Source organism: Dicentrarchus labrax, unplaced genomic scaffold (assembly GCF_905237075.1).
Source record: "Dicentrarchus labrax unplaced genomic scaffold, dlabrax2021, whole genome shotgun sequence".
NCBI lineage: Eukaryota > Metazoa > Chordata > Actinopteri > Moronidae > Dicentrarchus > Dicentrarchus labrax.
Window position 1 is genome coordinate 9,145,102 of NW_026136720.1, and position 15,426 is coordinate 9,160,527.

At 40.8% G+C, this 15,426-nt stretch overlaps 1 protein-coding gene, 1 long non-coding RNA gene and 1 other non-coding gene across 3 annotated transcripts; all 3 read right to left on the reverse strand.

The window, feature by feature from the left end:
- Positions 1 to 205: 205 nt before the first annotated feature.
- Positions 206 to 10,921, reverse strand: LOC127353839 (uncharacterized). The gene is made up of 4 exons (XR_007881375.1): positions 10,697 to 10,921; positions 8,861 to 9,078; positions 6,491 to 6,791; positions 206 to 719 (listed from the first exon to the last, which is right to left on the reverse strand). It is a non-coding gene; the product is annotated as an uncharacterized LOC127353839 (long non-coding RNA).
- Positions 10,922 to 13,226: 2,305 nt separating this feature from the next.
- LOC127353838 (Golgi apparatus membrane protein TVP23 homolog A-like) lies at positions 13,227 to 15,208 on the reverse strand. The gene is made up of 7 exons (XM_051383402.1): positions 14,981 to 15,208; positions 14,752 to 14,834; positions 14,249 to 14,393; positions 14,028 to 14,117; positions 13,807 to 13,935; positions 13,593 to 13,721; positions 13,227 to 13,507 (listed from the first exon to the last, which is right to left on the reverse strand). Exons 1-7 carry the CDS (start codon positions 14,981 to 14,983, stop codon positions 13,481 to 13,483), a joined length of 606 nt encoding a protein of 201 aa, XP_051239362.1. The 5' UTR covers positions 14,984 to 15,208; the 3' UTR covers positions 13,227 to 13,480.
- A 53-nt stretch (positions 15,209 to 15,261) lies between these two features.
- Positions 15,262 to 15,334, reverse strand: trnar-ucg (transfer RNA arginine (anticodon UCG)). Its single transcript has one exon. It is a non-coding gene; the product is annotated as a tRNA-Arg (tRNA).
- Between the last annotated feature and the right edge of the window lie 92 nt (positions 15,335 to 15,426).

A 15,426-nucleotide genomic window follows, 5' to 3' on the forward strand; every position in this document is an offset into this window, starting at 1 on the left:
CTCACACACATTACCGAGTGAATCTTAAAAAAAAAAATTTCCTGCAAGTTTGACTCCTAAATACTTATTTCAGACCTATTTTATTTTATTTCTAGAAGATTAAAGACAAAACGATGTGGAGGCTAAATAAATCAATGTAACAATCTATTGTTTGATCACTAAAATAAAACACCTTTTGCTCAAAAACAAGACTTAATACAGAAAATAGCATTTGTATTTTTTATTTCAAAAAGTTTGACTGACAGCAGTCAACTTAAAACAATAAACTTTATCAGTAGTGTATTATTATTCTCTTAATTATCATTTCAATTTAGACATATGAGAACAATGAATTAATACATGATTTAATTAAAACATGCATTAGATATAAAAAAGCACAATATCATAATATATTGAGTGAGAAGTATGTTTGAACATGTAATTCTGTTTTATTTACGATCTTTTTTAAATAATAGATATGGATAAACATGTCTTTTTCACTAATACATTATCTTAATAAACTTTTCATGGATAACATATATCACACATTTTGATTAATACATTTCAGATTTACAGAATATCTCTTTCCACACAGTTCTTTAACATCACACTCTTCTTGCAGTGTTTGGCTGCCAAACGTCATGCTCTGGGCTCGGATGGCAACATTTGGTTGAGTTTGGTCCACAATCTCTTCGTGCCAAAGAAGGTTCCTAGTGCAGAAGGGCTTGCAGATCCTCATCCTGAGGACAAATGATGGAGGGAAACATTAGCATGACAATCAAACTTGGTTCCATAAACTTCCACTCTTCCACTCTGCATGGACAGTAATAATATTTGGAAGAAAGAAAAAATAGATTTTTTTCACTACAATAGATACTTTCTCTACGCTATTACATTATTATAAAGTAGTTTTGTGAACAACTAGAACATAAAACAGTCAGAATAATAATTTTTAAAAAAGCTAGCGAAGTGCTGAACACAATAAAACATTGGCAATAAAAGAGATTTAAAAATCAAAAAACAACGAAAGGCCACAGGGTAAAACAAAAGGCTGAGCAAACTCCCACATTAAAGTACCGCCATATAAATGTAAGTTTATGTGTTTTAAGACAAGAAAAGATCTTTGGCTAAGGCTGATGAGTATGTTTTGACAATACTGAATTTGTTATTGTGTAATTTTAGCTTTGTACGTTAGAAATTGTAGGCAGTGTTTCAGAAAAACAAACTTCCTTTTCATGCCTTCTAAAAAAAATAGGCCCCTGTGCACTGCATGTTGTTCTTCTCTCCCATTTTCAGGCTGTATGCATGGAGGGATCTTAAGGCTTTTATCCCCACAGGGAACCAGCCCGAACTCTTTCTCTGTCAATTTTCACCCACTCCCCAATTCAGACAAGCCCTTTCTCCCACCAACCCCACAATGAAGGATTTGTCCTCGTTCTCTTTGTCCACCTCTGACATCTTTTTTTTGACTGCTCCCTCTCCTGCAGACAGCATGCAGCGTATGCAAATACACACTCTTTTATTCCTGAGACCCCTCCCCTGAATGAATGCAACCTTAAATGAGGACACACTTGCACACATTTATGGAGGGGGCATGGAAACATGCACATATTACAACCAGTGCATTTGCATGCCCTCTCTGACACGCAGTCACTCACACATCGAACACTGACCATTTTAACATGAGCAGACATTAATAGTGACCTGATGTCACAGATTATTTTATCTATATGTCTGAACTGAAAAGTTAACACAAGAACACAAGTGTGGGGCCATTCATTTACTTTTATTTTTCCAAAACAGGTTACAGTGTAATATATGCAATTTGCTCCTAAAGAAAGGTGGTCTGCTGCTGCACAAAAGCTTTTATAAAAACAACTACAGTGTGAAAACTCAGAAGTAGAATTGAACCAAAAGTCAAAGACCTTTATGTCTCAGAAACTGCTCTCTTCTCCCAAATTAATTTGTTTGTTCTATCATTTGAATACAAAGCCGATATTGTGTTTTCATTGCTCTTTACATGCTGATGTAACGGCTACATTTTTAACATAATTTAAAAAAAAACTGTTTTAGTTTATTTGCATTTGCATTTTGATTTTATTTGTGGTACTTGAGGAAGGAGACAATGCTCTTTGTTTGCAATGTAAGAAATGTATGTAAGTTATGTAAGTGTTGTTTCGCTACAGTGATGGTATATTTAGTGTTGTATAAGCCCATACAGCACACACACACACACACACACACACACACAATGGATGTGTAGGATGAAGGCTGAAGAAAAATGAGACAGAAGTGGTCCAACACAATAGTGGTGATGCACTGAGGAAGAGGTGTAGACTGGTAATGTGCGACTCTAAAGGCTGGATGAATTATAACGATGTCTGATGAACATAAAGCGTTCTCTGGCAGCTAACATTCCCAAGCTGGCCCGTGCCATCTGTGAGTATGTGTGAATGGGTTCGATTCTGTGTATGTGTGTGTGTGTGGTGGGGGGTTGACGTCTGCTGGACAGCTCTGACAGTTCGGCCTTTTCAGTCGTACATTACTGAGCCGGCCGGCCTCTTTCCCATAGCAACCCTAACAGAGGTCAAAGGCTATGTACCCCCCACCCGCCCACCTCCTTCTCTTGTACTCCAGGGTGGCCACAGACTTTCTTAACTCCCCGACTGGCCACAGACAGAGCGGCTGCACCCACAAACTTGAACTTGACTTGATTTCTGAGTGATGGAGTCAAATACCGATGTGATACAAGAATAGAGAAATAAGTCTGAGAATATACTCTCTATATATACTACATTTTTCACCCTTTACCCCAGTATCGAATTCACGTACTGTACCAATAGAATAAAAAACATGTAAAATGAGGTCACATTAAGGACTCCCCCTAATTCTCCTCACCCTAGAACCTCATCTCCTCCTGATATGATTACAAAGGACCACTGTATTAAAGGCTCAGTCACCTAATTCTCCACTACTTTCATTGGAGCATACAGGACCCCTACTCAGGGACGCTGTAGCCAACATACGTAATCTGAAAAGCCTGGGATGTAGAAACTTCTCTCCATCTTCCTCTAAGATACTTAATGTCAGGCTTTGTGCTAGATTAGTCTCGGCCAAAGTTGCATTAAAAAACCCAGATGAGCCTCGCTTGACCCACATTGGACCTCATCCAAGACTATGGGCGGCCCCTGAGCTTGGCTTTATATATCACAGTAGAGCCGTTAAAACATTAATAGTGTCCACACACAGTGAGGAGAATCCGAAGAGGTAACCCAGGAGCTATATGGTATTAACATTTTATCGCTACTATGGCTACGCTGCTTCACTCACACAGAATTGGAAGTGAGCAACCGGCTACTGTCACTTCATCATGTCACATGTTATAATTTCCTTGCACCGAAAACCCCAAATAGCGAAAGCAATACATAGTTAATAATGAATAACAGAGGAAAGAGAGAAGAAAGAAAGGAAATGTAATTTTCTGGAGGGGAAATACATTTGTCATTTTTTGAGGTGATGTACAAGAAGAAATTGAAGAATGAATATTCAAGTGACTGTATCTAATGTGCAGAGAAAGATCCAGGGATGTTAAGATCCTAAATCTTCCTGACACACTGACCTCACCGTTCAGCCGCTCCGGTTTCAGACGAGCTTGGCTGAAAATTCTCTTTGTTTCAGAGCAAATTAAGACTCTTTAACAGTTTCACCCGAGTGTTTATAAGACATTTTTAAAATCAAGATGAGCTCACCTTGATAGCGTGTTTTAATTGTGTGTTCCCTCCCTACCGCTCATTTCAGGTTATTTCAACCTGCATATTGCAATTAGTCAGAATTACAGACAGTAGTCATTAGACGACTACATGTTTTGTGTGCATGTCACTCATTTTTTACATCCTCCAAATACTAGAAAGAGTGACTGCTCTTCATGCAGGCATAATAAGGATGAATTCATGTTCCTGACAAATTTGCGTCAGTCACTGCCTCTCTTTGACCACGCCGTCTCTGTCGACTGCTGCAGCTATCATACAGTTGCAGTCCGACCTCCCTCTTACTCTTTTCAAACACACACACACTCACACGCCAGCCTTGCATGCCCAGCTCCTTGCGGCTGCAAATTGCTTTAGCATGGCACTGCTGCTCAAGCTAACACAAGCTAACTCCATCAGCAGAATACAGAGGTAACACTGGTGGCTCAAACATGGCTGCCCTTGTGCTACACCTGCCTCTGTTGCCTCCTTTACACACGCATATACATTTGTCTCCACTATCTTTAACCCTTTCTTGATAAGCCAATCTTTAGTTTTACTTTTGGCTCCTCTGTTTTCTCTAACGTAACACGGAGATCTGCAACAGAGACGTGGCATGGAGCAAGCCACAGTATCTCCAAGATTAATTTCTCACCTTCACCATTGCTTTCTCTCTTCTGTCAAATCTGCCTGAAGCAATGCGCTGTATATCACAGATGAGCAGCACAAATGCAATTATAAAGACAGCTCGGAGTCTTTTATATGAATAAAGAGAGGGAATAATCTTTTGACACGTGGGCTGCTCATGCCTTACACATCTTGTGGAGGCAAATGTACAGTATGAGGTTCATTAATAATCATTATCCGCGGGTTACATCATTCAGCTTGTTAGGCACACCCATCACCTTAGCTGAGTCATTCTCAGAGATACACCGTGCCACTGACTGTCTTGTGAGATTTTCATGATGTCTGTCTTTTTTTTTTACCACCTGAGAGCGATGCAAATATGTAGATTCTGTTTGCACAAAGGACGAATAATATCCAGCTGGTTAAGTGTGCAAAGATGAAGGAGTGCATGGCTGATTGCAGGCACTCTGTGTAAAATAAAATCAGACTCTCAGTGTTAAAAATGTGAAAACGCATCTCTGTGGTTGTTGAAATATCACTGCATTACACCTCTGATGCAGACCATGATCTGCTGTGTGACAGGGTGAAGGCCTCAGAACCTATATGCATATCATGTATGAATGCACCTCTAATGCCAGTGGGGAAAAAAACCAGCATCTCCATGGCTTTCAGACATGCAAAGGGGGCTGAATAGACTAATGAACAGTCAGGTGGTACTCCAGGGTCTGGACTACTACCCCCCATCACACACATATCAAACACACATACACTTGCACACACATTTAAACTCAGTGGCTCGCCCGACCCCGGTGATCCGCACGACAGTCTAATGTCTCAGGCATCTGCTCATGTCTAGTCTGGAGGGTCTTTCCCACCCTACCCCCCCAGCCACAGCACCAGCTCCCACAATGGTGGGAAAGCAGGCCTTTACGGAAGGCGGAGGGGGAGGCGGGTGGGTGGTGGTGGGGACTAAACAGCTATTGAGGGGGGAAAGCGAGAGAGAGCAGGGCTGAATGATAATGTGAAAACGCACGGCACTGTTCATTAACACACAAGCACTGCAGCTGCACATGTTGGCCCTGGACACACATGCTCACGTGTCTCTCTTTTCTGGTTCAGGTTGCTGCCAGAGCCACCAGGGCTAAAGAGCCGCTCTACGCCATGATCTGTGTGTGCTTTGACTTACAGGGATGGAAGTGGTAAAGATTTGTAGCTTTGATTTTTAACGGTCGCTGTCTGCCCCAGTCAGATTTTGGAAGAATGTGACATTGTCTGACATTTTTAGTCTGTGTGTGTCAAAAAAAGTTCTTCCATGTGTGCAGTGTTGTAGCAGCAGAGCTTTAGTGCATACATACAGAGAGTTGTAACCAATATCAAGTGTTTGGGACTAAATACTTAAGAAGATGTGAGATCCAACATGCAACCAGTCAAAAACCATCATTATGTATATATGTGTTTTCATGAGCAAAAAACTGTGAATATTCAGTGCTGATATTATTACAAATAACGAACCGCTTCATAAGCCAAAATATCTTTGTTCATATAGTAAATTAAATCTAAGAGTGTAATGGTTCTACTAAAAACAATAATGTGATTTTCCCAAATAGGAAAATATCACCCCCCTCCTCAACAAAATTAACCTGAGGGCTTCAGCACATTAAGATACAGTGCTAAATATCATCATGTGAATTTTGGTAACAAAGGCAGTTTTGCATGAAATAATCTACGAGGTTTGTCGGGTGGAAACACGCCGTACACACACAGCCTGGTGTGCATCAGGGAGTAAAGAAGCACCATGACAAGAGAGGATGGCAGGTTTCCTTCAACCGGTGCCAGCTCATTAATTTTGTTTGCTACCCTCCCACTCCCCCACCCCGGCACCACCAACCACCACCCTTCCTCAACCACCACCCCCCTCACATCACCCCTTAACTGCTAATTAGCAGAAGCAGAAGATAGAAGAGAAAAGGGAGAGGCCATGTGTGACTGGGGAGGAAATGGGAAACTCTTCTTCTTTCCGTTGACCTGCCCCCATCCCCCATCATGCACACACACACACAATCACACACACGCACACACCCCCACCTCCTGCCCACCATCACCACTGGTACCCAACAGAAAACCATGATGCAGCTCACCTCGTATGCCAGCCCAGCCATTTTAGGTGTCGCGGCAACATCTCCCAAGATGGCTCCTCTGAGCGCACCCATACTCCAAGGATCCGGCAGGGTCTTTGTCCGCCTCCTGGCACGGGCACAGTGTTCCCCCATTGACAGTACAGATGGCATTAGAGGCTCTTGGGTAAAAAGGGTGAGGAGTGGGGGGATGGGTGAGGTGGCAATTCCGCACTGACCGTTTTTTCTCTCCTCGTTTTCTTTTAATTATGGTTCTACCCTCTTTTCAGGAATCCCTGATCATTCGCCGTTGATTATCGGAAGCCTGTAACAAGAGCCGATGGTAAAGAGAAAACAGAGGAATAAAACATGAACACTTTGCCCTTGTAGTTATCAGTGTAGAAAAACACAGAATTTTGATTATAGGTTCTGCATTAAACAATTGATTCAGTTTAACCAGCAGCACTTTACATGTGCACTGGGTTGTGGTTAGAAAGTTATCAAAACTTTTAAATCTCTGGCCTTTAAATCCCCTTGCTGTGTACATGAGTGTGTATTTCTGCTACAATAAAAGCACAAAAAGAATAATTTGCATCATACATGCACGCAGGCTGAAACAAGGATGCCATGGACCATCCCATAAATAAAGTATGAAGCAGTTTTTATTCCCATTCATTAAGGAGGCACGCCATGCTGACACACTATACCTATAACAGGCAAAGCTCAGGAAAAAGACTTGAACCACGGCCTTTTCACATATCCAATATCTCGCTGTGAAACGAAGCAATTAGCCCGGTTTGACAGCGAGTTCTTCTGCAATGGGTAGTTAACAGAGTGAATGAAAACTCATCTCACTTTGGTGCTCTTTAGGCTTTAGTGGCATTCTCAGGGCTGAGCGTATGCACCGCACAGCGCTGAAGTACCAAGTTGAAAAGTTCAGCTCCTGTCTACAGGATGGCCCTGGCCTTCTCATTGAGGCAAGACACAATGTCTCCTAAAGGTCCCAAGATTCTCTACAGTTCTAAATACAGACGCCAAGTGTTTTTTTTAACCCTGTGTGCGTGTAGGGTGCTACCCCACTCAACTGCATTATTAGCGGTCCTGGAGACATTAGTGCCTGAACAAAGCATTGGCCTCCCTTTTCTTCCTTCTATAAACAAAGTCCCATCAAGGGTTACATCTAAAATGTGGTTTCATTTATGTAATAAACGGAAAATACTTGTCCAAAATACAAAAGTAAATTAATTAAAGAGTATGCTGTAAAATGCAGATGATAAATCAGGGGTATCCTGCTTTGGCATGGCAACACTCCAGCGTGTCCCAAAGCAGGTACCTCCTGGGATCCTTGAGAGAAATCCTGAAGGACTTGAGCAGGAAGATTCACAGCTCCACAGTGTGATAGCCCTGTTTCACAGGAGACATTTTGACATGCCACAGTAGGAAAAGCACAGGTGTAAATAATAAAACAAATGATGGCTGAATTCCATTTAGCTGCTTCAGCTGCAGCGTCCTGGTAGCGTGCATGTTGGCTCACTGTTACACTGTCATGCCTTACTGGGACACTTGAGTAGAACAGAGTCATTGTTAATGTTATTACTAACACCTGAGCTTTTCCTGCTACGACAGTCAAAATGTCTGCTGTGAAAAAGGCCTACTGTGACCCAATACTGCCTCTTTCTCTACATTTATTTGTCTGTCGATGTTTAACAGATTATCTATAGAGTACATGTAACAATACATGAACCGAGATATTTTCTGTGCCTAAACTTAACCAAACCTTTATTTGTAAAACAGCTGAATCTCAACGAATGCGCTGTTAAGATGTTACAAATAGTGTATAAACTATCTGTAGACGAACTATTCAAATAAAGTGGAACCAGTTTGGGTCTATAACGTCCCCCCTCCACCCATTAGGCAACCTTTTAAACATTCAGCACCATGTTGCAGAGGACCTGCATGGACAGCAACCCTTATAACCACCCTCCCTAAAACAGGGCCAGTTATTGACTACAGGCCCTCACTCAATTAATACAGCTCATATCCCCAAAATAAAATTAAATGACATTAAAAAAACAACAAAGAAAACAAAGATTTGGGGCCTTATTATAAAAATAAAAACATAATTACGAATGAAAAACTTCCAAAAGATTAAGGGAAAAAAAAGATCTACATATATTGTGTGAAAGGTATTTTTGTTTTTTGTATCACAGTTAAATAGATAAAAAAAATTCTGCAACTCTGCAAACTATTAAAATGCCCATAAAGCAGCCAAATGCTTATAATAAAGGGGAATAAACTCAGGTATTATGCTATAATAAAAACTGATCTATTATTTGTGTGCAAATAGTCTTTAAAAAAACCTACAAAAACCACAATGCAAAGCTTTTTTCTGACCTTTTTTTTAGGTGAAAGTCCAAATCCTTCACTCTTCTTTTTTTCTTTTTCTTTTTTTTCCAGGAATGAACACAGCGTTACGGAAGTAATTTCTACTTTCGGTTATCTAGCTTTATGACAGGTATTTAACACTCATACAGCTAGATAACCAAAGACAGAAACACACCTCCTCTCTCACACTGTCAACGCTGCAGCCCGACACGATGCTGGTGGCTGATCTAGAAGGAGGTTGAAGATGAATTAGTATAAGGCCTAGAAATATTCAGAAACACATTCCCCTAGCTCATTCAGCCTACAGTATCTATTATTCTAATTAGGCTACAGCTAAAACAATTGAGGCCACGGAGGATACCAGCAGCCCAGCACGGCAACTGCACATGGATCAGATGTGTTCAATTTGAAAGGAGCCACAAACTGAAGCATTGAGCCGACAGATATTCCTGTAATATGTGTGTGTGTGTGTGTGTGTGTTGTGTGTGTGTGTGTGTGTGTGTGTGTGTGTGTGTGGTTGGAGGCCTGTTCAACGCTGAGATCATAGATAGATAGATAATTAGGCTACCTCAAATTTCATTTTACATTGTGCTCAGGATATATTTGACGAGCCTCGTTCAAAAAATATTAAGGGCCTGTGATTTTCCTTCTGTAGGTTTACATAAGAAAATAAAAGCATAATTATACGTAAATATTGGCCCTATATGAGTCCCCTGCTGCATTGGCATGTGTTGCATTATTTCTATGAGGAATCGTACATAATATTACTAATTTACAAAGCAGAAAATGTTTATTCTTATCCACTACGGAGTGCGCAGACACTTTAAAAATCTAGTTTAAACTGGAAAAAGACCCATTTGAAAATCCGCCAGTCACATTTAACGTAAGTTGCATTAAAAAAAAAAAAAAGATATTTACACTTATACCGTTAATGTGCAGGACAGGCCTGCAGGCTGCAGAGCTCCTTTCACACAAAGCATTACAGGCTATTTGACACAACTACTGACATCTTAACACTCATAATGACTGCTGGAATTTTACAATAGGAGTCAATAAACCTGACATACTGTGATAAAATCATAAATCTTCCCGCTGCAGAACTTTAAGTCTGTATCTATACACACATGCACGCTTGTATAACACTGAGACCCTGCGTTTATCAGCCTGTTATTGTGTTTACTGGATGCTCATGAAGCGTCAGTGTGAGCAAACTATGGGGCGGCCTGAAAGCATGACCATGAACCTGAGAGAGAGAGAGAGAGAGAGAGAGAGAGAGAGAGAGAGAGAGAGACGGCTCTTTGGTGCAGCAGCAGGTTCAATGATGCTCCGAGATCAACAGCTGACTTCTTTTATATTTTTAAATCTACTAAATCTGAATTGAGCTTTTTAATAGGATTTAATTTGCTCTTGTGCTCCTCGAGGGGGGGGCAACGAACCCCTACTTTTAATGAGAGTTGCGATTGGCCTACTTCTTCTAAAACTACACTATTTCACATCACAAGCATGAGCTACTACAGAGAGCTTTCTTTTTTTTTTTTGGCCGAGGAGCGAGGTGTAATATTCTGGCACTTTAAAGAACAAGAGGATGTTGTTTTTTTTTCTGTTTGGAAGAGCTACGCTTTTCCTCTCATTTTAAATGAAACGCAAGGGCGTTTCTGAGGGTTAAATAATGTTGCTGCGCTATAAAAAAATAAATAAACTAAAAGGTGAAACTGAGCATGCATCTTCTCTGCATGAGACACATGGACATGAGGATATAACAATCAGAGCTGGTAAAAAAAAAAATACAAAAATGTAACGCTGTATTCGTGCAAAATCTTGCCCGCTTCCAGACGCGTTTCTTACCTGTTTCAGAAGCAGAGCCGGACTCTGGAGGGAAATGTCCTCAACTTCAGCTCCTAATGAATTTCTCCAGATGTTTTTTTTATTTATTTTCTCTCTCTCTCTCTCTCTCTCTCTCTCTCTCTCTCTCTCTCTCTCTCTCTCTCTGCGTTAACATCGGGCCCTTGTGGAGTGTCAGCGCTGCTGCTGCTGCTGCTGCTCTCAATGAGTCCAGTTTCATCCCCAGTCCTCCAGCTTCTGCCTCTCTCCTCCGCTCTGCGCGCTTCCTCTACTCTCTCCCGCACTGACGTCATGCCAGGAGCAGGGCGGAGTGTTGACCAATCAGAGAGCGCGCCGGCCCCCAGAGCTGGTCCGAGCTCAGACAGACGTCTCACTCCTAACAGGTTTATTTAGCTTTTCTTTTCCTTTTTATTGATTTCCTCAACTACTGCTGATATGAACATGACCAAACAATGCAACAAGGTCCATTTAGGAACTTTTCTGTGGCTTTCGATCACTTTGAGGATCTTTCGTCCGTATTAGCTTAAGTTAATTTAACTCAAAACAAATTGTTAAAACTAATTACATTGAAGTAAAACTAACTCAATTTTGTAACTTAAACAAACATTCTTGACACTGACTTAATTATGTAATTTGTATTTGTGCTGTGAAAACAAAAAACCTAGTACTTATTAATGTTTTTTAACTTTTGTTTGTTACTTTTTTTTCAATTAAAATAATTAAAATGACTACAATTCTTTAACTACAGTGAGATAAGAGACTGAAAGTTCATCCTTGACCTTTGAAACAGCAGAAGAGACACTGTTACCTCAAGGTCCATAGCTGTTTTGGGGCTTTTGATAATTTCACATGATCTTTTTTAGTGGATGGAGTAGCCTAATATTTCCTAATTTCATATATATTAATATATATTTGGCATTTATTTATTTTAAATAGACCAGAACACTAGTCAGACCAGATGCAATCTACTATTCCCAGTTGATACAGATTTCATCAGAATTTCCAAGGTCTTCAGAGATTGTCAGTCCTATAGTGAGACTCTCCACTTTATATGCCTCAGTAGCTCTTCCACATTAGTTAATGTGCTCCTTTTAAATTTCCTTAGAAAATCCTTTCCACATAAGCAAAGGGAAGAGTCCTAATGTTGCTCCACTGCTACTAAGGTACAGCTAAAACTCTACAACTATATCAATTATTTAACAGCAATAAAGAAAGTGTGGTTTAAGCCAGGAGAAAGAAATTCTGGTGACTATATAGGCAGCCAAATTCTGCTCCGTACAGGTTCAAATGACTTTTCCATCTCATCTCTGAAAGTAACTATCTCCCTGACTTATTATACAAGTATATTGTAATTTAAAATAAGTGAGCATAAGGAAATTATTTACCACACTACGGTGTTCACAGGGTTTCATAGGCTGAAAACAGGAGTGAACACTCTTCACAAATAAAACATCTTTGGGGTCTGAAGCGTTTGTATGTGGCTTGAGAGCTCAGGGGCCACGGGCAAAAGTATAGTATGAACAGTTCCCTCCAAATCGGGAAGAAGAAAATGTTTTATAAGAGCTTTTAATGTTTTAAACCACAGTGGAAACACATAAAAATACACGAAGCACATTCTCTTTACGTCTTTCCACGTTTACAAGAAATAATGTAAGACTGATATAATGAGCAGCCTTTAGTCTGCTCATTGTCTCTGAATGTTCATTTAAATTGGGCAAACAGAGCTTTCATTGATCACTTATAAAGTGTATTATTTTTTTAAAACATTCCTGTTTAGGGATAGGCTGCAAATACTACCTTAAACAAAATATTAAACTTCCTTAACTCAACCTGGCCGGTGTAAAATAGACTATTTCAACCCCAGATTTAGTTTGGAATCACATACGAATACAAATTAATTCGAGGTTGATTGTAAAATTAACATCAGTTTCTCCTGAAATACATTTTCACACCAGATGAAAAAGTTTCAAATGAATTTACCTGATTTTAAATTATGTTTTAATAATTTCTTTGTAGTTTTCAAGACAAGCACGATTTACATTTGTGTGTGTGTTTGGGGTTCTTTTGCTCATTCACTCTTTATGTGGTGCACTGAAGCACACACACAACATTACAGGCCTACCACAGATCACAAATGTCTAAATTTTCATCTCACTTTATTGATCATTTGTTTGTTCACATATAAATAATGCTTAACGCTGTATCTGAGGTGCCATCAGCATTTTCTGTTGAAACTTTTAGAGATGTAGTAGAATAATTTCAATCAAGTACTGCAGACACGATGTACTATAACATCCTAACGCTATTTAGAGTTAACAGAGGGTCTCTAACAGAGGTCTGTATGTCAGATTTAGCCCTCTGTTTTCTATCATAGATTATGACGCCCTTTTACAAACAGATTTGCCACAAAAATTTACTAAAAGCTAGATTAGAAAATGTAGGAGTGCAATCTAGAAATCTGTTTTATATGTGAGCTGTTTCAAAATGTGTTTTACTTCTTTCAATTCAATAATCGACTGACGAGGAAAAGGTGTAAAATGCACTTATCTTTTATTGACATAATAGCCAGACTGATCAATGGGCAACATGTCATGTCAACAGTCAGCAGCAAAGGCATGCACAGGGCACACAGCCATTCAAGTAGATGCAGTTTGTGGAAACTTTGGTGTTGAGGCGGCTCTCATCTATCGCCCTCCTTCTCTCTCTCGCTCACACACACACAAAGGCACAGACACATAAACACACACAAGCACAGCAGAGTGGCTCTACAGCTACAGGAGGTCATCTTCATAGTATCCCAAAGATGATGTCTGGCTGTAAGAGAAGAGAAATTATTAGTGAGCTTACGTTCAATTTTAACATACAACTGACATGTTAAATGCTGCAGTCAGTCACTCACACGCTGCAGGAGGTGCTGTCCCGTTAAAGAGTGGGTGTCTGGACTCTGGCCATCCCCTCCCACCGTCTTGCAGCGTAGGTAACCATAGAGATTAGCCACTTGGAGGGAAATACTAGCTACCACAAGTGACTGGGGAAGACAAACATGCATTTAAGTATGAGATGTATCTCTCTCTAACGCATGTGCAGAGGATGTTGTGGAACATGTGTCTCACCAGCCATTTAATCTTCAGGGAGAAGAGTGAGGTGAAGAAGAAGAACATCCATATGAGAGGACAGATGATGAGACCCAGCCAAAATATCCTCGCCTCTGCCTCCGTCCCAATGTTATTGCCCCGGGAACTCTGCACACAGACACACACACACACACATTGTGATATATGACAGAAATGCTCTTCCACACTCCAAGTGGCACGCAATAATGACAGCGACTTACTTTTTTGGCCTCAAACAACCAGAGGCTCTTTCCATCCTCGTCGATCTGATTCCACCAGCGCAGCCCCACCAACAGCCGGCCAGTCACATTCTGAAACAAATCAAAATACAGTGAAGTGAAAGAAAAGGAATTTCATTTCCTGAAGTCCACATCAGGCCAATAAAGGGGTGAAGCATAGGAAAGGAAGGGGAATGTATCAGCTGAGCTAGTGGACCTCTCACCTTGACGGACCAGAAGTCAAAAGAGAGCAGGGTGATAATCAGCACGAAACATGATGCAAAGTTCTCGCTGATCCAGTCACAGAGCAAATAGGTGACAATGGCCACCACCCGGAAGAACAGGTGGAAAAAGGAGGCGAGGGGGTGTCTGGAAACCAATGCACAGCATTAGAAATGATGAAGAGTCTACAAAAACAATGATGCACATTCAGTTCATCTTAGTTTTTAACTTTGTTCTACAGATTCCTGCACAAAAGACTTGCTCTTGTGATGTATGTAAACCATAAAGATGCAGCCATATATAGCCTATAGGAGAGAGCATGGCCCAATTAAGTTGCTGAGATTTGTTTAAGAGGTTTCATGTTATTTCAATTACAAATGATAACCTAACAGGTTTAAAATTGGCCGATATCCGTATTGATTTTATATTATTAAAACCACAAGACAAGACAAATGAATTGTGATAATAAAGAAATGTGATAACAAGCATCTCCTGCAGTGCGCACCTTATGACTGCGCTTCTCCGCGCCCTCTCCTGCTCGTCAGCAGCAAAGTCCAGCTCAACATCCTCCGTGTCATCCGCCATCGTCTGTCAAGAAGCAAAAAAACAAAGCACAGCAGGATATACTTCACGCGAGATCATCCTCGTTTATGCAACGCAGACTAACACTCAGAGGCAGACAGAAAATACACACTGGTTTCATGCTCGTAGATGTGTAAAGCAAAGACATATACCATTTGGGGGAGGGCGCTGTATAGGGCTGGAATGAGCCAGGTGTTGCAGTGAAATATGACCGACACGGACACTGCCTCCTCAGTCAATGCATCGCATCCACATCAGGAAGCTGGGGTTTTAAATTATTTTGGGGTAGATGCTTCTCCTAGATTACCGCGACGATGAGGACCCCATGGCCCTATGGCAGTCTTCCTTCGCGAGCCACACATCGATAAAGGATGTGGTGCTGATGAACCAATGCGGTGGACGTCAACATCGCGAGAAAACAAAAACAAAACAACGACCGCGGCAGGACTCGAACCTGCAATCTTCTGATCCGAAGTCAGACGCCTTATCCATTAGGCCACGCGGCCCTCCGTCAACACACCGGGACGCCGTTCTATTAAAATACTCCATATTACGATGGTTTAGCTGAATATTTGGGTTGTTTTTATGCCAGTTAAAT

Coding starts and splice junctions, on each gene's coding strand:
- LOC127353838 (XM_051383402.1), bottom strand. Junction 14,118..14,248: donor TTGACTTCTGGTCCGTCAAG/GTGAGAGGTCCA, acceptor GATTTGTTTCAG/AATGTGACTGGCCGGCTGTT. Junction 13,722..13,806: donor CCCTGAAGATTAAATGGCTG/GTGAGACACATG, acceptor TGTCTTCCCCAG/TCACTTGTGGTAGCTAGTAT.